Source organism: Euprymna scolopes, chromosome 7 (genome assembly GCF_053919585.1).
Source record: "Euprymna scolopes isolate OS-2025 chromosome 7, ASM5391958v1, whole genome shotgun sequence".
Taxonomy (NCBI): Eukaryota; Metazoa; Mollusca; class Cephalopoda; order Sepiida; family Sepiolidae; genus Euprymna; species Euprymna scolopes.
The window spans coordinates 118,348,722-118,374,017 of record NC_136488.1 but is presented as its reverse complement, the minus strand read 5'-3'; the positions used below and the strand labels follow the sequence as shown (position 1 = coordinate 118,374,017).

General features: G+C 31.5%; 1 protein-coding gene across 3 annotated transcripts in view; it reads left to right on the top strand.

Moving 5' to 3' along the window:
- The window catches only part of LOC145279909 (GTP-binding protein 1-like), a 111,937-nt gene extending 91,644 nt beyond the window's left edge, over window positions 1-20,293 (top strand). For all 3 annotated transcript variants that reach the window (XM_080131464.1, XM_080131466.1, XM_080131465.1), the window contains exons 7-11: window positions 1,734-1,972; window positions 4,174-4,318; window positions 7,527-7,709; window positions 9,706-9,841; window positions 19,538-20,293. In XM_080131464.1, coding sequence (XP_079987590.1) covers window positions 1,734-1,972; window positions 4,174-4,318; window positions 7,527-7,709; window positions 9,706-9,841; window positions 19,538-20,070 — 1,236 coding nt within the window. In that variant the 3' untranslated portion in view covers window positions 20,071-20,293. The remainder of the gene's footprint in view (window positions 1-1,733; window positions 1,973-4,173; window positions 4,319-7,526; window positions 7,710-9,705; window positions 9,842-19,537) is intronic.
- The last annotated feature ends 5,003 nt before the right edge of the window (window positions 20,294-25,296 follow it).

The window sequence follows — 25,296 nt, the reverse complement described above, 5'->3', positions numbered from 1 at the left end:
CTGTAGATGAATGTATTCTTGGTCAGATTTAGCCAAAACGAGGCGGATCAATTGACGAGAGTACCTCAGCGGTGGCTTGATGCAATTAAGAGGAACACTGAGTCTGTGCAACCTGCCTGCACTGAATCCGTGAGCATGGTTGGGTTGGACCAGATCAGAATTGTTCACCAGCAAAGTTGTCATCCTGGTGTGAAACGGACACTCTACTTTGTGAAAAAAATTAACTCTGTGGTTTCCAAAGCTGCGTTAGAACTGTCATCAAAGAATGCAAAGAGTGTCAGTCATACACTGGTTATTGCATTATGATGGGGCCTATTTTTCACATTTATTGACTGTGGCCCTGCTTGGTTTGCCATCTGGCAATGCTTTGCTCGGAAGATGCGAAAAGTATAATCAACCAGCTAAAGACGCTTTTTTTATGAACGAGGTCTGCCATCAGAAATTCTAACGCATAAAGACACTGCTTTTGGGAGCAGCTTGCTTAAAGTATTCATGGATGAATGGAAAATCAAACTTCGATTTTGTTGTGCATATGCCCCCCAACGGCATCATCGAGCTATGTCCTAGAAGTGTAAAAAGGATAGCGGCCAGAAAACAATGCACTATACTGGAGGCAGTAAATTGGTACAATATTACGCCGAAGAATGACTTGTTCTCTGCTACAGCACCTGCCAGTATGGTCTGTCAGTACCGCATATGGCTTAAAAGAATTGACGAAGCGGTGGGACCGATAGACAATCAACAGCAGACTGTCTTCAAAACAGGTGATCAGGTGTGGAAAAGACTTCACACAGACGATGTACCAAAAAGTATGGGACATGTGACTGGGAGTACCAGTATGTGAGAGATTTGCGACCTATAGTGAGACCGGGCCCGCTAATGGCCGGCCTTCAGAGAATGGAAGTGAGAGATTTATGATCATCAATGAGACACTGGGTAAGCGGACACCTAGTGTGGATGTAAATGATGGCTCATCCGATGAAGAGACAGCCAGTGTGGGTACTATTCCTAATGAAGACCTGATGATTATGCCGCTGTGAAGAAACACACGGTACAAAAAACCAGCCTCTGAGTGTTTCATAGTAGTAATTCTTCTAATGCACTCACCTCTAAAAGACAGAAGGTCTGCTGTCGATACACAGGGGCTAGGAGGAGAAATGGTAAGCGTGGTTGGTTTTATTGGGAAAAAGGCAAGACTAACCGCAAGAATTCCTGAGATTTCAAAGGAATGAAAGACCAAGCTTAGACGGATAGGGAGCCATGCTTTTGCTCAAAACGGAAAACTGGTGATAGAAGAAAAAAGTTCCTTTCGAAAGAGAGTTCTGGGGTGTGAAGTAAAAGGACCCAGCAGTTTTCAAAGTATAAACAAATATTATACAAAACATTCAAATAAAAAGGATGTTATGCAGAGATGTTTTACAAAAATACTTTTAATTTAAAAGCTATTGCATGGAATTAAGAAAATACTTTCGAAATAGTTCATTTTAACTTTAAAAATCTTTTTCTGTTAAGTAATAAAGGCAGAAGTAAAGAAAAAAGTCTGTTCATTTTATTTGTTTCTTCTGGGATGCCTCAAATTTATTTGATCCTATTTACGTAGCCCTTCTATTCTATTTCTTGACTAATGTTATTCCTTCCCATGACAACATCCTATTCTGTCTTTACTTTTAATTTACATGCAAATTGTGTCTTTCAAGGAAATACTTTTTTTGTTCTTCTGTGTTTCATTATAGGTTGGAGCTAATGCTGGTGTAATTGGAATGACCAAAGAGCACCTTGGCCTTGCGTTGGCCCTCAATGTTCCTGTGTTTGTTGTGGTCACCAAAATTGATATGTGTCCTCCCAATGTGATGCAGGATACCATGAAGCTTTTGCAGCGTCTGCTCAAGTCTCCTGGTTGCCGAAAGATTCCTGTCCAAGTGCAAAACAGTGATGACGTTGTGTGTACAGCAACCAATTTCACGTCCGAAAGGTCAGTCACTTACATATATTACAGTAGTCATCAATCTTCTTTAATTTTCTAGTTTCTCCCAATTTTGTCCTGTTCTTAGTTGTAATACAAGCATCTTCATATTTTTTTTTTTTTTTTTTTTTTTTACCTGAAATCATATACATATATATTCATTATCTGTTCAATCAAAGTAATCTTACCTTAATAGGGCAGGGTTTGCACAGTCTTGAAAAGGCCTTATTTTTATTATTACTTTGAAAATATGGGAAATGTCTTGAAAAGGACTTGAAAATTGTATTTTAAAAAAAATTGTGTTTGAATATAAAATTCAAATCAAAATATATATACTATTAAAATATTATAAAAATATTCATAAAATAATTAAAATACTATTAAAATATTTTTTAAATATTGAAAACAAAATCGAAATAAATACATTCTTCTGAAATTGGATATTATTCCCGGTATTGTCAATACAAGGGTTAAGTCCCTTTACCACAAAACTATCTGATGTTAACCATATACAGATGTCGCTGAAGTAACTTTGAAAACTACAAAAATTAAATAAACTTGTTAATTAATGAAAAAAAAATTATATCACACATTGATCCCTGGTTGCAATAATTATGTGAGGCAATACTTCTCCCTTTTCTGTCAAAGAAATTCCATGAGATGAAAGTGGAACATCTAATGTACATGATATAGAAATAATAGATATAATATAGAAATTTCAATGTTATTAGTGAAGATGACAGGCTTGACAAACTGTTTACAACCTACATAGCTGATCCCTGTAACAGCAAGCTGCTTCATGTTGTGAGGACTATTCTGGTACTCTGTCATGCTCAGGCTAGTATTGAGAGAGGATTCTCAGTAAACAAGAAAATAGAGGTGGAAAACATAAAAGATGATTCTTTAGTGGTACAGAGGATCATCTGTGATCAGGTCAAGGCAGCAGGAGGGATGTGTCAAGTGCCAACACCCTCATTATTTCGTGCTCCATGACCAGACAGAGGTATGAAATGTATCTTAAAAAGCAAAGAGAAGAGAGGCAGACAAAAACTGAAGAGAAAAACAAACTTGGAACAAGTAGAAGAATTCAATAAGAAGAAATTGAAATTGGAAAGCAATATCATGTCATTGACTTCATCAGCAAATACCTTGCTCTGAAAACAAAGAATTCTGATAACTTGGTTGACTCTGTTGACAAAGAGAAAACAGAAAGTAAGCCTGTGAAAAAAATAACTGAATTAGTTAAGCTCAAATAAAATCTCAAACTAAACAAGAAAAACTGAAAATGATACAAAATCACTAACAAAATAAGCAGTAGTATAGTGGTGAACTTAAGTTGTAAATTGTTAAGTTTTGTTGCATGTTATTGTAAAGCACTTCCTTTTAAAACTACTTCTTGAAATAAAGAGAAATGAAATTGACTTTTCCTGTTGTCAATTACTAAGGTTTTTATTTTGTTTATTATATCGTTCTTTATGTATAAAATGTTTTAAAAACTTGAATTTTGTCTGGAGAAGGTCTTGAAAAGTCCTTGAAAATGGACATTGAAAATCTGTGTGAAAACTCTGTAGGAGTTATCTCCCTTGTCTGTTTTCACTCAATGAATTTTTAATGTTTTTAATCAGAATGATTTAAGTCATATTAGTTTATTCTGTTATTTTTTCATGTGTCAGAATTTAAGAATGACAACAGAAAATTTTATAAAATTGTGCATATTTAAATCTATTGTTTTTTTGTTTTTTTTTTGCTTTTTTTTACTAAAGTTTTAAATAAACTCTTAGGATGACTTGTTTTTTTTTTCTCCTTTACTTTTAATCATATCCCCCTGGTTTTCCTGTAAATTTATTTGTTTCTCTTTTCTACTTTATACAAATTTGGTTCTGTATGCTATTTTTTACCTCAAATGTATTTTAATTTGAACTTGGTTGAAACTGATTGTAGTTGCAGAGAAAAAGATTTTTTAAACTTCTCCTGCCACATACAAGGCTGGGATGATCTCTGATGTTAAAATCCATTTTAATTTCAGTCTTGTTGCCATTGGCAATACACATCCAATTTTATGATAAAAAAAATGCCCATAAATTATTACACAAGTTGATATATTGATTGGTGATGATCAAATGAAGTCATCTTTTCAGTCTGTAGGTTTCTGTCAGAAGCATTGACTAATCTTTTACTTTAACTCAATATTATCTTTGTATGTCTTTTAGAATGTGTCCCATCTTCCAAGTGTCCAATGTTACCGGTGAAAACCTTGACTTGCTTAAGATGTTCCTTAACTTGTTGTCAACACGACACAAGTATGATGTCTCCGAACCTGCAGAGTTCCAGATTGACGATACATTCTCAGTACCAGTAAGTAAACCTAACTGGAGAGAAGGGAAAATAATCTATCAACTCTGAGCAGTTGTCAGCTTTTCTCACATTTTCATATTTTAATGTAAAGAGTCTTTTGCTTATAATAATGATGCACACATATGTAAAGGTTAATCATTTTTTATTTCATTGCACATGGGCGTTAAGAATATTTATCTTGTCCCCACCATGTTCATATCTAAAAAGAAAGTGTTCATTAACAAATAATGTTTATTTACAGTTACCAGTATAATATTAATAATGGCAACTAGCTATAAAAATCATGTTATATGAAAATACACAAAAAAAAAAATAAATTCTATATAAAGATGTCTTCTTTGGCTGTTTAGCAAAATGTACTTGTTCTTAATCAATGAAATTTTAGACTAAGTCAGTTTTTATTTTTGATTCAATCGACAATGCCTCTCTTTGGGAGCTAGATTTTTTCCTCATTAAAAATTAAGCATTTGTTTAATTTTTGTGAGGATACCAGTAAATAGGAATGCAAAAATACACAACTTTTTTAAAGAAATGAACAGAATTGTCAAGTTATTTACATACGTCTCAACTGTTGATTCACTATTAAAACAAAGTATGTTTGTATCTTTTTCTAATTCTAAGAATTGTTTGACTGTTGGAAAAGGAAGTAGAGAGATGCAGACCATGTTTGATTATTTATAAATAAGAATATAGAATAAAATAGAGACAATCTCTACACAAGTTTGTTTTAAAGTGAATCATAAATTGTAGACAGTGATTTTAGATTTCGGAGTATATATCCGACACAGACAAATTAAAAAAAAATATTGTACCATGTATAAAAGAAATATATATAAATATATATATATATGTATATAAAATGTAATCTATGTAGTTACAATTGGGTATCCGTCATTATTCCCTAAAAACCAACATTTTTAATCTTATGGAAGTAAAAATGGCAGACCTGAAAATGTAAAAAAAAAAAAAAAAAGTTTTTTTTAACGACCATATTACATTTTCTATGAAGCATTCAATGGGGGAACAATGATAGATTCAAACTGCATCATTTTTTTTATTATTTAATAAAAACGCTCTGAAAATATTCAAAGCCATTGATCATGTGACAATTGTTTTAAATCTAATATTTGCAGAGAATAATAAATTTTTTTTTACATTGAAATTTGCTGGTGCTTTGTGTTTCTATGGACAAAATTTTCATTACTTGGAAAAATGTTTGTTAAATAATTTTATTTATTCTATCTTAGGGATGCTTTATGAAATTCAATCTTTAAAAAAGAATTAAAATAACGTAATTATTTTGTTTTAGGTTAAATTTGAAAGATCATAATTTAAAATTAATGTGTTAATAAAATGATGATACATTAAATAAATAAATTAGATACTTAAATAATTTTTAAAACAAAAAATCAAAATTACCCATCTAAACCAGAATATAAAATATTTGTTTGCTTAAAGATACAAACATAGGTACTCATGCTGACCATGCTGTTGTTTTTACAAAGGATTTTCAAACTAAATTCATTTGTTTATTAAATTTTTAGATGAAAGCACAGAATAGTTACAAAACGCCTTATCTCTCTATGGATTTCTAAATGATAATGTTGTTATTTCAGCACTGTCCATATTCTGTATAAGAATTCAAAGTCTAATCATTTTTATAACTGACTATTTTATTGAATTATTCCAATGTGGTTTGATCATCTATTATATAAATCTCACCTGTCTGTATGATGTATGTTTGTATGTCTCACAAAAACTTTTGACAGAGGTGACGAATTTTCATGAGATAGGCATTGTTTTGAAGCTCGACCCTTCGAATGACAAATCGAAAAATTGTCCAAAAACATTAATTCCTTCACCCTAAACTCGGCTGTTATGTATAAGGAGAGGTCGATTTTTTTTTTTTTTTTTTTTTTTTTTTTCACCAATATTTTAGCAAATCATCGTCACCATTAGATTGACTTTGGTTAATTTCAACACTTTTGACTTCCGGTTGCATCATCGAGACATCGGCTAAGACGTCAGATTTTCTTTCACTTTCTTTTCCACCTTCGCGACACAGATTCGAGTCTGCCTGCTTACTACCACTTTTTTTTTTTTTTGCTCAAAACACACCTCCAAATACCCGGGCAACTCCGGGCACCCAGGCTAGTATCTTTATAAAAATGTTTCACTTTCTTTTCAATATTGTGAGATAATTCATTATAATTATTTTAAAACCAATAATCATTTTTTTTTTTTTTTTTCAAATTCTAAATACAAGTTAACATGCTACAAATCAAAATGTCTGTTTTCTTTCATTGAAGAAATAAATAAATTGTCCAATCAGTATAAAGTTTTGGGGGGAAAAATTTACTGCTAACAAAAAAATTGAGATAAAACTTAAAAAGTGTAACATAAAGTGATCATTAACTTTCAGTCTTGTGAAGTAATAATAGTTTTAATGTTATATATGTACAAACCAAATGTCTTTCTTTTTTTTTTTTTTTTTTTTGAGATCCGCTGTTAACATTTTTGTGTGTGAGTTACATTAAATAATTATGGCTTTATATATATCTAGTGAATTCACTGCTTTACAGAAATTGCCATTTGTACTTTATTACTATGGTTATGACAACAGCATATTTTTTTCATTGCTTTGACTCTCGAGTATATATCCAACACAGACACAATTAATCATTCGAAAACCACATCACTCTACATAAAAACATAAGATATCAATGGATATGTACTTGAGAATCAAAAAAGGAAAAGAATGTGCTCTTGTCATAGCCCTATTTATTATATATATACTAATTTCACAAAGTAGTTTTATGAAAATATTTTTTTTCCAATTGAAATATGCATAAAAATTTGATGCCAAGACATCACTGCATCTTTTTATTTTTATATTTGAATTTCTAAATTTTCGAGTTATAAATAAAAACAGAGTAACATGTCATGTTTGCTGTTTAACATTATTGTAAAAACCTAATCTAAAATATCTATCAACATTGGATTCTTTGTTAGGTTTGAAAAGTTATGTAACCTTTTTATAGAGCTTTATTTTTAACTGAGTTTCCAAACAGGCATGTATAGAATCGTTTATGACTCCATTGTTTTAATGAATGTCAGTTTGGAAGATCTTTACTATAATCAATTTCATTTCGATTGATTTGTGTCTCTTTAAAATGTACCCTTTGCTTTGTTTCTTTTTATTCTTCAGGGTGTTGGTACTGTTGTGTCAGGAACTCTTCTACGTGGATTGATCAAACTGAACGACACCATCATGTTAGGACCCGATTCTCTTGGCCAATTTCAGAGTATAGTAATCAAAAGCATTCATAGGAAACGTATGCCAGTCAAAGAAGTACGAGGAGGCCAGACTGCATCGTTCGCTTTAAAAAAAGTGAGGATTGATGTCATTTTGAAAAATTGATTTTCTGCTCATTTGTCTTCATGTTTATATTTTTATCTCTGTACATATGCCATCATAAATGACGGCATATGTTTTCATTGCCACTTAATTCACATGCAATTTTAGGTGATTGAAGTCATTTGGAATAAAACAGTTTAGCTTACCAGACTAACACTTCAAGTTAGCTGCTGTTGCTTGACAGACAGACATAGCAGCGTAGACATTTTGCCACTACAAATTACACTCACATTTTGCCACTACAAATTACACTCACATTTTGCCACTACAAATTACACTCATATACTTCTCATGAGAGAACTGTAATTGTAGAAACAAAATATATTTTGTAAACATTGTGAAAAAAAGAACTTATCTATATATATAAAAGGCAAAATGTGTGTGACCATTTCGTGTATTTCTTCAAAAGGCTTTTCTCGCACACGGTTCCGGGGTCGTTACTATCGCTTACAACTGTGTATATAGGTCCTATATAATAATATCTAGGAATTAGGAAACCGCGTAGCGTATAGATTTATTTACGTCGATTTTTACAAAATTATTGCTATTTTGGCTTCTATTTGGGCTTTTTAGTATAAATAAAGTGAAACTAAACTCAAACGACGTCTTCGGCATTGCGCCGGGAAAAACGTCCAGAAGCAATCAGCTTTGATCAGACAGTTGCTATTCAATCTGGACAATTGGGAGCTGCTTTCCCCCTCCCCAACATCTGTTGGGGGAAGAAACAGTTAAATGTGGGTAAACAAACCCAAACGCTGCGTGACGTCTATTTGACCTTCTTAATTAGGTCAAATGGAAGCAGCAGAGTTAACTTTTATTGCGCACACTTGTTTTTATAGTTAAATAACCTGCTTAACATTGACTGTCGCTGTGGCTCAATGGTTAACTTAGCAGTTTTTTTTCACACATTAATTTCCAACTCAAGGGTACGGGTTCGATCCTCATACACTCACCTACCAAAACATTTTTTTATTTTTTTTTTATTTTTTAAATTAAAATAAATCAATTTCTTTTCCATATTTCTTTTACTTTTTTTCCAGAATATTAAAATCGAAAACATGATAAAAAAAGCATTTTTTTTCTTTTTTTAAGTTGATTATGGGTTTTCATTTGCTACAAATTTTGATTAAAAAAAAATAGATTATAATTAATTTGTTTTAGCTAAGAACACATAAATGACAGTTTACTCTTGGCCTTTTGACTAGGAGCAAAGTGTAGTATTTGTCCTGATACTACAATTCATTTTTTTCTATCCTCAGTCAGTGGGGAGATTCTTCAAGACTGAGGCAATTGTCCCAATCCTGGGTGCTCCTTTCTGCGGAGCTAGATTTTCCCTCAACATTTGAAAATGACCCTGTGTCTAATGCTGATCTCATAGGGAGGCAAGTAGATATGGACAGTTAATTTACTAGTTAGACTTGCTGGTATGGCTCAGATCTATGTACTTTCTTTTTTTTAAATCTGAAAAAGGAGTTTAAAAATCTACAACAGAAAAGTTTTCATTCTGATTTCAATATGGCCGATAGAGATAAATTTCATAGAATTAAATGAAAATGATCAGAAAGTTGCCTCAGTCAAAAATAATCTGTACATTGCTCACTTAATGTTTTCTTTCCCTTTTCTTTTTTTCTCCTATTTTGTGTTCTGCTCTTCATAACATCAAATTTAGATTTATGACACCTCAACAACTAAATGAGCATCATGTTCTTTCATCTAAATCCAACATATGCAAACAACTTGTTGTCTCCCAGATGTTGAAATAATGTATTCATAATCAATGAAGCAGCGTTCAAATCAACTGCTGATTTAAATTTTTCTCTAACTTTTTTATTGCATTTTCACTGCTTGATCCAGATGTTCAGGATGATCACGTCTGCCACATTATTAAGTTATTATTTTTTAATTTTTTTGTCAAATCTCAAACTATTTGATATCAAATTAATAAGGTCTCTCCTTTTTTTTCTCTCAGATCAAACGATCCTCAATACGCAAAGGAATGGTTATGGTTTCTCCAAAATTAGAACCAAAAGCATGCTGGGAGTTTGAAGGGGAGATCCTTGTCCTGCACCATCCAACTACTATCAGTGTGAGGTACCAGGCAATGGGTAGGTTTCTTTTCTTGTTTTCACAGGTTCTAAAACTCAGGAAATTAACTTTTATTAAATAACAAACTTTTATTCCTTTTTTTTTCTAGAAAATTGGAAAATCTAAAATTATTGTAGAAATTTTATTGCATTGGCCTCAATTTTGTAATTATGATTTTTATTACTAGTGTAGATGTTAGTTTATTTTATTGACATATCAATCTTTTTCGGTTTATTTAATGCCGAATTCAGTTATTTTGACTGAAACTTAGTACAAATATAAATGTTTATCTTCACTATTAAATAAAAGGAACTTTGTGTGTGTGTGTGTGTGTGTGTGTGTGTGTGTGTGTGTGTGTGTGTGTGTGTGTGTGTATGTGTGAGTTCATTCTCCATGGACTTGGAAACGGTTGCACTGATTTTTAAAAAAAAAATTCACATGAACCTACTTGATGCATCTAGGAGTATTCTTATGTAGGTTTTGTATCGGAATGTTTATCCTTTCCTGTTATCTCTTTGCTTATTGTTTTACATCAATGTCAGCTCTTTCCCTATAACATTTTTTCAAGCTTAAACTTATTGTTTGTTCATCTGTTTATATATAAATATTAAGATTACTGTTCGTCATGACTTTTGCCAATGGTATATTCATAAAATCCTTGACTGTTGAAAAAAGTCAAATTTCAATCACAGCTTGAAGCACTTCTTTGTAAAGCCACATTGAAGAGCTGTGATACAACAAAACAGCCTCTCTTTTTAACATATGCAGGGTGTCCATAAAGTCTAGACACATTGAGTAATTGGATATATTTGTCAGTTCTCATACCAACTTTGGTTTACTTTTACATTATTGTGGCAACCTAGCGACTGACTTGAACCAGATCTTTTGTCAGAATTTTTTGTGAGAATGAAATATGGTTTAGCATAATCCTAAGGAATACACTTTCTCAAGCACTACCTTCAGAAGTTGAGATTGTTCGATGCAGATTACTCAAGCTGTTCTGACTGGGGAATATGGACAAGTTCATTCTCAACTATTTTTGCATTCAATCATAGTGTTTCCTTAGGAGAGCTCATCTTCCCACTTCTTGACCTTGTGCCACATTTTGTTCCAGTGGGGAGCAAATAAATCCCAATTTTTTAGAAAGAAGCATGAACAAAATATATTTCTGATCAACAAGTTAGAATATACATTGAAATTTGTGACAGGTATTTATTTCACTTTAGTCAGTGTGTCATTTACGTTAGACTGCCATGTGCCACTGCTGCCAACATGATTATATTATTAATTGACATAAATGTTGCCAGCGTAATGCTCGTTAGACTTTTTACTCCGGATCAAATAGTGTTTTTACTTTCAGTTGAGTTATGATCAAAACTTATGTCTTATCTTTTATCTTCAGAGATTTTTTATTAAGATTTCTTTACTTACAAATGCCTAAAACAGTGTTATTTACAAGAATCTTTTGTCAAGTGCATGTTATATAATTATGTAATTATAATAAAAGCTTTATTCTAATTTTTGTAAGCGAACACAACAAATAATATATAAAAAATATTGTGCAGAGATGGTTTTATAAAAATATATATGCAATGATCAAAAAAAATCCTAAACTTCTCTTAATTGATGAAACTGGAAATCATAAATAAACAAAATCAGTAAAGACGCAATATGCCCTTTTGATGGTTTCTCATTCAGAGATACCATTTGATCTGATAGTCCTAACCAAAGTAATCTTGTGTAAAGATATACAGATTGTTGTTGAATGAAACATGTAAAGCTGATAGATAAACAATTTCAATGATAAACAATTTCAATGATAAAGATTTTTAAAAATACAAGGGAGTTAATTGATATAAAAACGTATCTAGGTTATTTCCCTTGTATCAGCAAGCAATTATAAACATTTCTATATATAATTTAATTGTTAAAACTCAGTTCAGATAAAACAAATCGTATACTTAAGAATATTCTCACATATTAATGAAACATGGGAAATACATTAGAAAGAAACCGTTAGTGTTCACTTTGTATTCAGATGTGTAAAAAATGTTTCTGATGATACTGTGAAACTGCAATAGTGTTAAGATAAGCGTCTTTCTAAATATTGTTATAAAGTTCTATCTGAAAGATCTACACAAAATTTTCTGTCTTGAGAGATTTTGTTTCAACAGTTTGTGTTTTTTATATATATATATATATATATATATATATACTAGTGGGGTTGGGGGTTGCCCAGTCATAAAATACAGTTAAATAAACAACAACAAAAAAAAAATGCGACTTGGGTGCCATTAGGCAGAAGTGAAACTGAAAGCAAAATTTTGTATAAAAAAACAAAAATGGTGCATGCTGGGCACAAAGTCGCATAACTTAAGATCTTAAGCAAACACATTATTGATGGGATCATGATGACACAGATGTTATGACACTGCAAATTTATCTTTTTAAAATGAAAGAACGAAATGATTGTTTGCGTATGCATGGTCTACAAACAGCATCAAAAGCAAGGTTTTTATCTGACCCGCCCTCCCCTCAAACAAAACGACATTTCTACATGAAATAATTGATTTTTTTCTAATTTTTTGATATTATGTGTCTGAGAGATTGCTTTTTGTAATGTTACCACGTTTGTGCCGCTTCGATGCTGATGACAAAAGTTTTTAGCAGACATACAAGCACACAGATGTTTGCTCTTTATATAATAAACTAGCATGGATACCTGGCATTGCCCGGGTCGACATGAAGTTCGGTATGGACAAACTGGCTATACTAAGGATATTGAGCAGTTTTTTTATCATTATAGGTCAACACCATTGTTACTCCCACAACAATTTCAAAAATAAAAGAATGAATAAAAACATGAAAATTTAATCACCCCTCCCCCCCCCCAAAAAAAAAAGAAGTATGTGACAATCTCCTCACCAGATATTTTAGCAAGACATATATGAACAGGAGCTATTCTTTGGATATTGAGCACTTTTTGTTGCCCCTGCACTGGACTCCAAAAATCAAAACCACTTTCTTTTTTTTTTTTTTTTAATCAAATTAGCATGGAGTGCCTGTGTGATCTGGAAAAAAAACAAAAAAAAAAGCAATAAAAAAAACAACTACGGTGTCCAAGCTCAAATGCTTTTTCCTACATGGCCACGAGTGTTTATGATGTCAAGATCTTGCCAAATAAGCTTTTTAAAGATAGTTTTAGTTTGATATGCGTCCTTGACTTGTGAAAACAATGATGCGAAAAAGGACCCTCCCCCCCCCCCCCCCATCTCCTTCCAAAAAGTGGTCAACTTAACTGTCACAGAATTTTTTTTCTAATTTTCACATATTATGCCTCTGGGACATTACCCTTTCAAATGGCACCAATTTCGACCCCGGTCCCATGCAGATGACAAAAGCTTTTAGCAGACATATACACACACACACATACACACGACTTTCCTTTATATAAAAGTTATACATGTCTGTGTATGTGACTATCTGTTGCAGGATGAGAAAAACTAATTCCTCAAACAAGTTTTGCACCACTTTTATGTCCTTTTGTGAAAATTAAAATCAACACATAATGATACTAAATCTTTTGTTTAAAAAATTCTAATTTTGATTAAAATTCATTACATGATTTTTATTTGAGAAAATTTAAGGTATCTTAAGAAGAAAGTAAAATTCCAGGAATTTTTCTAAATTAAAGTCTAATAGATTAAATTCAGTGCCGATCTGAAATATATATGAATTTTCAAATGGGACGCTGTGCCTATACACATGAAAAAATTGAAATAGCTTAAAATATTTCAATATTGGTATCTATAGAAAGAGCTTAAGAAAGAATCTTTTTAAATTTTTAAAATCCAATTAAAATTAAGGAAGTTCTGGATATTTTTCCCTCTTTAAGACCATATCCGTTTTGTCACATTTTTTATAGTACTTTTTCAGTAAAAATGCTATATCTTTGTTAAAACAGAAGATTAAGCAATGAAATTTACCATATAAGTGTATTTTTGTGCTAGGAATTAGAATATGCTACTAAAATATCTCCAAAAATTAATGATTTCCAAATAATCTGCAATAAATGCACATAAATATGCTGCAATTTCTTAAAAATGCCATGTATCCATTAAAAGAAAAGAAGTTAAAGAATTCAAAGTTGAATTGTAATGCATTATATGTACAAATAACTGAAATCGAAATCTAGGACTGTTTAAAAATGATTATATTGCAATATTTCTTTGGTATTATTGTAGATTAATACCCTCCGTTAATCCCCCACCCCATCTGACCACCTCTCCAAAATATGCTATTTTACCTTTCTCGGCAATTACGTGTGAATACCTTAAAAACTTTAATGAAAGATAAACCAGTATTATTTTAGAATTTAATGTAAAAAAAATTCACCATTTTGAGCCATTCTAGCGTTTTAGGGCAGTTAACCTTTTTTTTTTTCTATCGGAGATAAATCCTGTGCGCCTTTTTTTTTTTTTTTTTTTTCTAAAGACGATTATGTGTGGTTTTAAGAAGGTCTTTGTGCAATTATGAGAGGATGGAGAGGTTGCCACTCTGACTTTGGGTTAATGATAGAGCTAAGGAAAATTATGTGTGAACATCCTGAAAACTTGATAGAAACAAAACAAAAATAATTTTAGAATTTAGAGTGGAGGTTAGTTTCACATAAATTTAATGTAAAATAATTCATTTTGAGACCATTCTAGCGTTTTAGGACAGTTGATTAATTTATTTTTTTATGGATGATAAATAGTGCACTTTTCTTTAAGGAAGGATTTTTTTTTTTTAGATACTTATATGTAGCTTACAAGGAACTTTATTTGGTGAGGAGCTTGCCACTTAGACTTACCGTCATTGTTAAGGCTAAAGAAGGTTTTAAGAGGAGGAGGCTTGCCACTCGTACCTAGGGTTAGTGGTAGGATTAAGGGATTTTTTTTTTTTTTTAAGAAGGCGTTTGACTCCCATATTTACAATTAGTGAGTCATAATTATTGGCTTTTGAAAATGTTATGCTTTAGATTTTGGACATCAAATTACTTTTAAATATGAAATTTATTTTTGTTTGTATGTCGTAATTCTTAAGGGGTGTAAAACTTAACAAAAATTACGACAAATAAAGAAAAATAAATTTCATTTAAAACAAGTGACATCACTAACAGAAAATGTGACGTTTGGAAAACTTATAAAGTATTTTTGCCCGCTTATTTAAATATCAGAAAACATTTTTTGCTGAAGCTAACAAATCGTTCACAAATTTTTGATAAATTTGGTTTTTATTTTCAATTACATTTCTTGTCCGAGTGACACATTCTTTCGTTAAACTTTTCAGTTTAAGATGTTTTTATTTTATTTCTCTACCTGGACTTTGCGCCAAGATCACATTGTAATATTCTGATGCTACATTTCGCTTTTTCTGTCCTCTGTCAGGGAAGGAGAAATCCTTCCTGACTGAGACAATCTTTGTTTGTTTCTATCCAGATTGACCCTTTTTGAGAAGCTGGATTTTCCTCACATTAACTGATCTTGTGTCTAACTGTCCTCGTGGGGAGGCAAGTAAATAGGAACTAGAAACTGAGCACTGCCTGCAAATATTTAAATATTGATTTTGAAAAAACAAAAATGTGAAATATGATTTTTTTTACTCCATGTGTGTGAGAAGTAACCCCCCCCCCCGTCTCCCAATATATTTTTTTCATCTTTTCTACATTTAATTCACCGTTAAAAACTAATGTAATGGATAGACATGCACACGTTACATATTTCTTTTTCAACTATATTTTAAAAATGTGATTAAAAATAACGCCGTATTGCTTTAAAATTATATGTTCTGATAATGAGCCCAAACTAAATATGTAAGAACATTTTTTTTTTATATTTATATGTTCATTTTTTAAAATTTTTTAATTCATTCTGAAATAAAAAAAACGAAACACGAAAAAAATGTTTGTTTACAGTAAAGTAATTAACATCAGCGATAAGTAGCTACTGCTTCTACAGATCGTTTTTAGATACTTTTTAAAAATAGAACGATTTTTTCTAGGTATCATGATTTTAAATTACTCGGTACCACAAGAGAAAGCTGGTTACATTTTTATTTTTACCGGATAAATGTAGTAAAAAGATTGATTTATTTAACAGTGGGTGTCCGAAGAAATCTTTCTTTCAAAATTTTTCAACACAACAAAAAAATGAGCTGTCAAAAGAATTTTGGACAACCAAGTGATATATCTTCTAGTTAATTTCCAAATTTAATGACAAAATTTTTAAGAGAAACATGGTACGACCATTTACAAATCAGGGAAGGGGGGTCATTACATAATCTTAACATTTTTAGCACTTTATTTGCTTAAAACTCTTAAAATATATAATGTACATTATTATTTATTAATTTATTTGAAAGTATATTCATTTTCGAACTAAACGGTGGTATTTTGAGGACTTAAGTTGCTTTGGTTTTTAAAATATGATGATTTTAGCAGAACCCTCTTGAAATCTGTAATTATCCAAAATGTTTTATTGTCCGTGTGTATTTAATATTATGCCTCCAAAAACCTTTATATTAGTTCAGCAATTGTTAAAATTTCATCAAAATCTGAATTTTCATGAATGGCTTTCATCTACTTTTATCCCCTTTACATAAAACTAAATCAAACTTAATGCACAGGACATTACACACCTATACGTTTTGCAGCTGTGTTCCAATATTGATAATGATCAGTTAATTAGTACATATAAACTTACCTAACTTTATATATAGATTACTACTATTTGATTGTCTTGCAATATCTTCTACCTCTGCAATTGATGAGTCTCTTATGGCTGTTCAGTCTTATTTGTAATCCGCACGTTCTATATCAGAATAAAGGACAGCACTGACAAAATGTAAATGTGGTTTTAGTCTTCAACTTCTTTTTATGTTTCTTGTATTGATGATTCTAGAGCTCCTAACAAATATGGTTAGAAATAGCACTATAGAAAGTGATCATACACAACTCTGCCCACATTTTTATGTGATTTACACCAAATCTACAAATTCTAATGACTTTAGATTTTAATAGCTATCACCCTTTCGACTTTGCAAAATCTCTTATATTTAGTCAATCCTTACACATCAAATATAATACCGCAAATTACACTAATTACTTAGGTCAACAAACTAAGCAATTTCTAAACCGAGTGAAAATCCGCATAAATGATGGGCTTAGTCATTTCTTTTTTTGCATGGTGCAGAACTCAAATTTACATGTGTTTGTTCATTTTCACCAGAATTTGACGTCCCCTGGGGACTTTTGGGGCTAAATGGGGGAGGGGGGGGCAATGCTGAACTTAATCAGATTTTTTATATTTTTTATGCCTCGTTCACTGTGCACTCACAGGGCACCATGCATGCTTCACTTGTTTAAATACATTTTTCACTGAGATATTCTTTAATTTAATTTAATTATTAATTTGATTTTTAACTGAGATATTCTTTAATTTAATTTAATTTAATTATTCACTGAGATATTCTTCAATTTAATTTAATTATTAATTTAATTTTTCACTGAGATATTCTTTAATTTAATCTTTTTTTTATGAAATAAAATCTATTTAAAAAATATGAATTTTGTTTCTGTACACTTACAAAAATATGTTCCCTGCAGTCACATATTTCTGCTAACCTGCAAAAATGATATCACCATGAATGAGCATCTACTACGCTGACCCCCTAGAGACTTATCAATAGCAGTCATAGGATGGTATCATGATGAATGAACATCCCCCTCCTTTAAAACAAGAAGGGGGAGACGGAGGTAATGCCTAGAAGGCTATAACAGAACTGATACCTTACCCCTCCCTTATCGATCAGGAGAAGATAATTTTAGAAAAATTGTTTGAGGAATACATGTATACTATATTACACCTGCCCCCCCCCCCGGCCCCCTCAAAAAAAAAAAAAAAAAAAAAAAAAAAGGAAGAGATAATGCCTGTGAGGATAACCCCCATAAAAGGAGATTGTAATGCATTATAATATGGTATCTAAACAGAACAAGTACTATGAGATCACTAACAAATATGATGTAGCAGGTCACAATGAAGGGTGAATGAAACAAGCAGTGGTTGTGCAATGAAGAAGAATGATATGGTCAACACAAGTTTGATAATCTGAAGTCTGTGAGTTCAATCTTTGTACAAGGTAGTAAGTTTTATTTTGTCTTATTTCAGTGTTTGAATGTAAATGTGTGCTATAAACTGGTTACCTATTTTTTTGAATGTTTAATTTGTTTGAAAATTGTAACATTCTTTTTTTTTTTTTGTGAAATGATTATTCTTAGTATATAAATCTATTACTGATGGAGATTTGGTGTTTGTCTGAAACTACAACTATATTTTTACTTTTCTTAATTGTTCTATTGTATCTTTTATGTTCAATGATGGAGAAGGTGGTGTAATATTTGTTTGTCCGTCATAATACCATCCTGCCAAGCATGACCACCTTTTTTGTCGCGGCAGGGGGTAATGGTGTAATATCTGTTCTCAGTTATAGTACTTTGCAAGATATTATCTCCTTTGGTAGAGATAATATATATCAACAAGAAATTGTTATAATTGACTCTTCCTCATCAAACTTGACATTTACATTATATATACTAGTAGAAATATGTTCTCTTTAGTCCTATATTTTTGCTAGTACACACACCTAGCAATAGCTGGATGAATCTTCACGATGGTGTAACATAGAAAATTCTGTGTAGCTTAATTGCCATATATTTTTTCATAACTTACTACCTTGTTCTACTCATAATGAGCACAGTTGAAGCAAATACTGAAAATCGATACATACAATTAGTGAGTCATAATTATTGGCTTTTGAAAATGTTATGCCTTAGATTTTGGACATCAAATTACTTTTACATATGAAATTTATTTTTGTTTGTTTGTCGTAATTCATAAGGGGTGTGAAACTTAACAAAAATTATGACAAATAAACAAAAATAAATTTCATTTAAAACAAGTGACGTCACTAACAGAAAATGTGACATTTGGAAAACTTATTAAGTATTTTTACCTACTTATTTAAATATCAAAAAACATTTTTTGCTGAAGCTAACAAATCGTTCACAAATTTGATAAATTTGGTTTTTATTTTCAATTACATTTCTTGTTTGAGGGACACATTATTTCATTAAACTTTCCAGTTTAAGACGTTTTTATTTTATTTCTCTACCTGGACTTCGGACCAAGATCACATTGTAATATTCTGATGGTACACTTCGCCTTTTCTGTCCTCTGTCAATGAAGGAGGAATCCTTCATGACTGAGGCAATTTTTATGTTTGTTTCTATCGAGATTGACCCTTTTTGAGAAGCTGGATTTTCCTCACATTAACTGATCTTGTGTCTAACTGTCCTCGTGGGGAGGCAAGTAAATAGGAATTGGAAACTGAGCACTTCCTGCAAATATTTAAATATTGATTTTGAATTTTTATATATATATATATATATATATATATATATATATATATATATATATACACTAGACTACCCGTGACCCGTTGGGTCAGTATGTTATATTAGCTATGGAATTCATGTATGAGCGTATGTACATGAAATAATGTATGTATGTAAGTTTTATTTATTTATTTTTTTTGTGTAAAGTTTCTTCTGGAAACCTTAAAATGACATTTAATTTTATTTATTTTTTTTCCATTTCTTTTTCTTTGATCTTTTACAGTCCATGTTGGCAGTGTACGTCAGACTGCGTCCATCATTTCAATGTCTCAGGACACGTTACGAACAGGAGACAAAGCCCTGGTCCGATTCCGTTTCATCAAGAATCCTGAGTACCTTCGCACTGACATGAGGATGGTGTTTCGGGAAGGACGTACTAAGGCGGTTGGCAATGTCACTCGTCTTTTTCCCCAATCAACCAACACTGGCCACCACTCACGGCACCAGCGGGCCGGTAAAAAGTCTCAGCACCAACATCAGCCACCACAGGAAAATCACAACAATGCTGGGGGTGGGGGCGGACATGGTGGTCGGAATCAGAACGATACACAGAAACAAAGCAAGAAGAACCGTCGTCCACGAAACCAGAAGCCATACTATAACCAGTCGATAGATTCTAATAGTCAAGGTAATGCTTCATCAACCTCAATACCCACAGCTTCTTCTTCATCTGGAAGTGCAGGCCAGACGTCGACGTCTTCTATGGAGACTGCCTCACCGGCCAAGCAATCAACGTCATCGTCCAGCCATACGTAGGTGATTTAAAAAAAAAAAAAAAATTAATAATTAAAAGATTTTTAAAAAAAGTTTTAAATGCCTTCTTCCTACCCCACTATCATTAAAAACATTTTTTTTTTTTTGCTTACCTTCATTAATCTCATTAAAAAATAAAGGCAGCAGCAGTAATCATGAAAAGAAATTCAAAACTGCCTCTCAATAATGATGATGATGATGATAATAAAGTGGTGATATTGCTAAAGATGGTGTCATTATATCTTTGATAGATGGATGATCCTCTCTCTGCTTGATCTCTTCTCTCTTTCATATATATATATATATATATATATATATATATATATATATATATATATATATATATATATTTTTGTTTTTTTCATAAAATTTAAATTCATAGATATTTTCCTATTTTCTTTTTTTTTGTTTTTTTGTTCTTTTGTTTTTGTTCTTTGTGTCACTTGTCTTTTGTAGGATGTTATCATCTTTCCTTCCTTTCCTTCTGCATTTCCAATGTTTGAAAAGATCTGACTTTGAAACTGATATAAAGTTTTTGTTAAAAAAAAAAAGAAAATAACAATTAAACATCCCACTCTCAAGAAGCAACTGAATTACGAAATGTCCATTTACAAATAATTTGAACTGACATTTCAACTGAATCCTTTACTTCCATTTTTCTCTTTTCGGATACATCTTGCACTTTTTATATCTTTTCTTGTATGTTCTTTTTCTCTTTCTCTTCTACTCTCTCTTTCTCACTTTCACTGTCTGACTTCCAAATCTAACAGTCCCTCTTTCTTTTCATATATAACTTTGTTCTACTTCCTCTTTCTGTATCCCTTACTCTGATATTCTCTTTCTCTGTCTACTTCCTTTACTCTGTTCCACACTCATTCTCTTTCTCTCTCTGTGTCTCCCTTGCTCCCCTCTGTGTCTCCCTTGCTCTTCTCTCTTGCTGTCCATGTCTCCATTTCTTTTTCTTTTCTTCACTCTCTTTTTTCCTGCTGTAACTCAACACATTTTTACTGTTGCTACCTCGCCAATGAAATCAGTAATACTTTCAAATCTTTTTCCTGTTGTTTCTTTCCTTTTCTATTTTCCACTCAGCTGATCTGACGTTTGTCCTTTGTTTGTATTCTAAGAAATTTTCCTGATTTTGAAAGTTGACAAATGAAATTGAACGCAGTTTAACCAGTAAATAAATTTTTACTAAAAATGTGCCAAAGAATGCCAAAAAATGTTATTAGTTATTTTAATAATTACAAAACGAAATAATATTTACGGATAGTTAAGTTTGATTAAAATGCTGTAGGAACAAAAGTTTCTTGGCTCTTCGATGTTGGTGCATGCTTCCTTCTAGTAGAAGACAAAACCTCTTTGAGGCCATAAAACAGTTTTAATCTTTCAACTGGGTTTCTGTAAATTCATTGACTTGCAAACTTGAAAGCGTGCTCTTGTGGAAGCCTATTTAAGCCTTTGATCCACGTTACTAATTTAATGGAGCAAACAATAAAATCTGTAAAATTTAACCTTCCTCCCTCAACAACTATCAAATGGAGTCACCTAGTGTTGCCCAGAAGTGGTCCCTGCATGATTCCAGTATTTTTCCCTGATTCTAATACAATTACCGATATGGTTCTAAATTCAAGAATCTAAAACTGTTTTGAATTCCTAAATATTTAGTAAGTTTTTTGTTTTTTGCATATATATTTTTGCAAGAGTGTAAATATACTTATTGGCTACATTACACAACTACAGTAGAACCCCGAGATACAGTGGCCCTAGGATATAGTTTTTCAGGTTACGATGTGGAATAAAATGTTTTTCTGACCCCCTGATTACAGTATTAGCCCCACCTTACTGTGTTATTTATAATGTTATTTGATTATATACATGTGTATCATATACTGTACTGTATTTTGGTACTAATTTTTAATGCTGTATCCTGGGGTCCTGTATTTTTTTCTCCCAATGTTTTCTTCGTTTATTAAAAATAGTGAGGCAACTAAAAATTTATTTATCTTTTAAAACGGAGCCCATTTTCATTAGTCTATCATAAGTCGACAAAGTGTTATTCAAATCTTTTTCATAAACAATGGAAAATGATTAAAAATTTAAAAATTGTTAAGTAAATTATTTTAAAATGATAAAGATAAAAAGCAAAAGATAACAGAAAACTGATGCCCCCCCCCATTTTTTCATTTTTCTCTGAGTATTACGAAAGTATACTGCTTTGATGTTCATTTCTAACAACTTTGAAGCTTATGTGATGTCCACAGTTATTGATATATCTAACCCCTGTATCCAGTCTTATCTTTTAAAAAAAACATTAGTATGTTTAACGACAGTAAATTTAACTGCTACATTTACTGCGTTAAGGAAAATATAATCATATGTTCATAACTAAGTGAAATTATGTTAAATACAATTAAAATGAAAACCACTTTCTCTGGCAATTCTGCAATGTTTAGAGTGAATTTTATATTTGTAAACTTTAAGAAATTTTCAACTGAAAATCCCCTACACACATCACATCCAGAAATAATCTATAATATAAATCTCACCTGTATGTTTAAATGTATGTATGTTCGTATATCTGCCTAAAACTTTTGATAGAGGCGACGGATTTTCATAACATTGGTATCGTTTGGAAGCTTGACCCTGGGATGACAAATATCGAAAAATTGCCTAAAAAATTATTTCCTTCACCCTCAACTGGGCACTTTTCTACAGGGAAGGAGGGGTTGCTTTTTTAGCCAATATTTTCAAAAGTCATTTTCTCTTTTTGATTGACTAGCCTTAATTAAAACATTTATCACTTCCGGTTTGTCGATGGGCCCAACAGCAAAGACGTCACGTTCTTTTGCTTTTGACATTCTTTTCCTCACTTGCGGTACAGATTTGAGCCTGCCTGCCTGTCTACAATCACTTTTTTTTTTTTCACACCTCCAAACATCGAGCACCCAGGCTAGTAAAAAATTATAAAACTTTTTGACAAACTTAACTGTTTAATTTTTAGAGGAAGTCATTGGAATTGATGTTAAATTTAAATAACAAACTGACCTTTCTTTATTTTAATATGTGTAAGCTTTTCAATAAAAAACAATTTTTTTTTTTTTTTTTTTACATATTAACATTTGTGGTGTCTAGAAAATTTGATAAATTGGACAAGGTAGGATAATCCAGATTCCCTAACTATGAATTGAATCACAATGAAACAAAAAATATGCTTTTAATTTGATGGGTAAAATTTAATAAAAAAAAGTGCATGTAAAATTAAAGAAAGTTATGTGCTGAGAAGTTGTACTAATAATTCCTTTGCACTTCTCGCTGAAGTTGTTAACATGTCCATTGCAGAAAGATGTTACAGCATGGTTTCTTTCTAGAAATGTTCTTTTTTATGATCAAATGCACTGTAGATGCTCAAATATCTAACATTTTCTGTTGCAGACTTGGAACTATTTGAAACAAATCAATATTTAAAATCTTCCAAATTTCAAAGACATTTGCTAAATATGTATAGCACAAGTGCCACCATAAAGATTTTAATAACACTTAAAAAACAGAAAAATTTAGATATAGGTGTGCAAAATAATAGATTAGTTAACAAAGCCTCTCCCTCCTCAACTTTTAAATTAAAAACACATTCTTTGTTCACTATTCTGTTTGTTCACTCTATCAAAGAATACCAATGTTTTTATTCTAATTATAAAGATTGCTACAGCCAATATATATATGCAATATTTTTGTTTTACTGCAAAAAGATGTAAATAAGGTTTGGCTCAACTTTAATGTAATTTAGTTGTAGTTTTTGACTCCGAAGTTCTCATGTAGTAAAAGAATCGACTTAATTTCTATAAAAGATACTAATTTTTATATGAAAATATAATTGTAAATTTGAACCAAATAACAAAGGTTGATAATCCATTTCTAATTAAAATACATTTTAAATTTCTTTGAAATAGCAAAAAGGAAAGATATATGTATGTATGTATGTATGCAAATACTGAGCCATTAGCAAAATGACGTCATGTTAAGGAAAATGAAGACTATAAAAAGAAGAGAGGATGATCAATTAGACACGTCAATGACTTTTGAAAGCATGATTATGTAAGAGACGTTACAGCTGTAATAAGAAGTCACGTGGCGGGAGTATGAGGAAATAATTTTTGTTGTACAACAAAAAACTTGTCTTTTTTTTTTCTATTCTTTGTCTACTTTACGACTGAGGCTACATGTTGGGTAACGTTACATGTGGAAATCGTCATTTGTCATAACATAAAAATGTAACGACAGAATGTTTTCTGTTTTTGAAGTGTTATTAAAATCTTTATGGTGGCACTTGTGCTATGCATATTTAGCAAATGCTCATAGAATTTTGGAAGATTTTAAATATAATAGTTCTGAGTCTGCAACAGAAATAATGCAGTAAAAATACAATATATTTATATAAAACGAACGTGCTGATCTTAATTCATGGTCTTCAAGACCCATGAGATCGCACTAGACATCTATGCTCAAATGAAACTTGTGATGCCAATCTACTTAGAAAGGGCATTGGTGGGAGGGGCCCTCACTTAGAGATTTGGATGTTTTTTTTTTGGTCACTTAGTGAGAAGTTTTCTTTCCTTCTTTCTTTAAGGACATTGTCAATTTCTGTTTGGATGCATACATATTTTTTTAAAGCCGAATTCTGAAAATTATACACATCTTTCAAACTTTGTTATACATGAATATATTACTAAGGCATAAGGTTCTAGGTAGAAATGGAAAGCTGAAAAAGAGTTTTAGACAAATACATAGTATGGATTGCGAAAAAATGAAAGTGGTAATATAGTTTATTTAATGAAAATGGTAATATTTAATAAATTTTAATTAATAGTTTAATAAATAACCAGGTAGACACCTTTTCATTGTGCCAGAGAGGTTGATGTAAGAACGAATCCAACATATCCTCAATGTATGATTATAGAATATGTGGCAAAGAATTGCAAAAATTTAATGTATATTTGTAACTCATGCAGGGTACGAGACAAAGAATCAGCGTTTAACAAATAAAACACACTTGTAAGAATATCGTTTTCACTTGTAGAAATGGTATTATTTCAAACCTAGTGATAGTTGACAGTTGGTTAATTGTTGTCATCAGTTATTGTTGTAAGGTGAATTTTAACAGCTGAGGTGAGACCAGTGCAAATGCAAAATAGGTCATGAGAATCCAATAGAACTTGTTTCAGGCCAAACAAT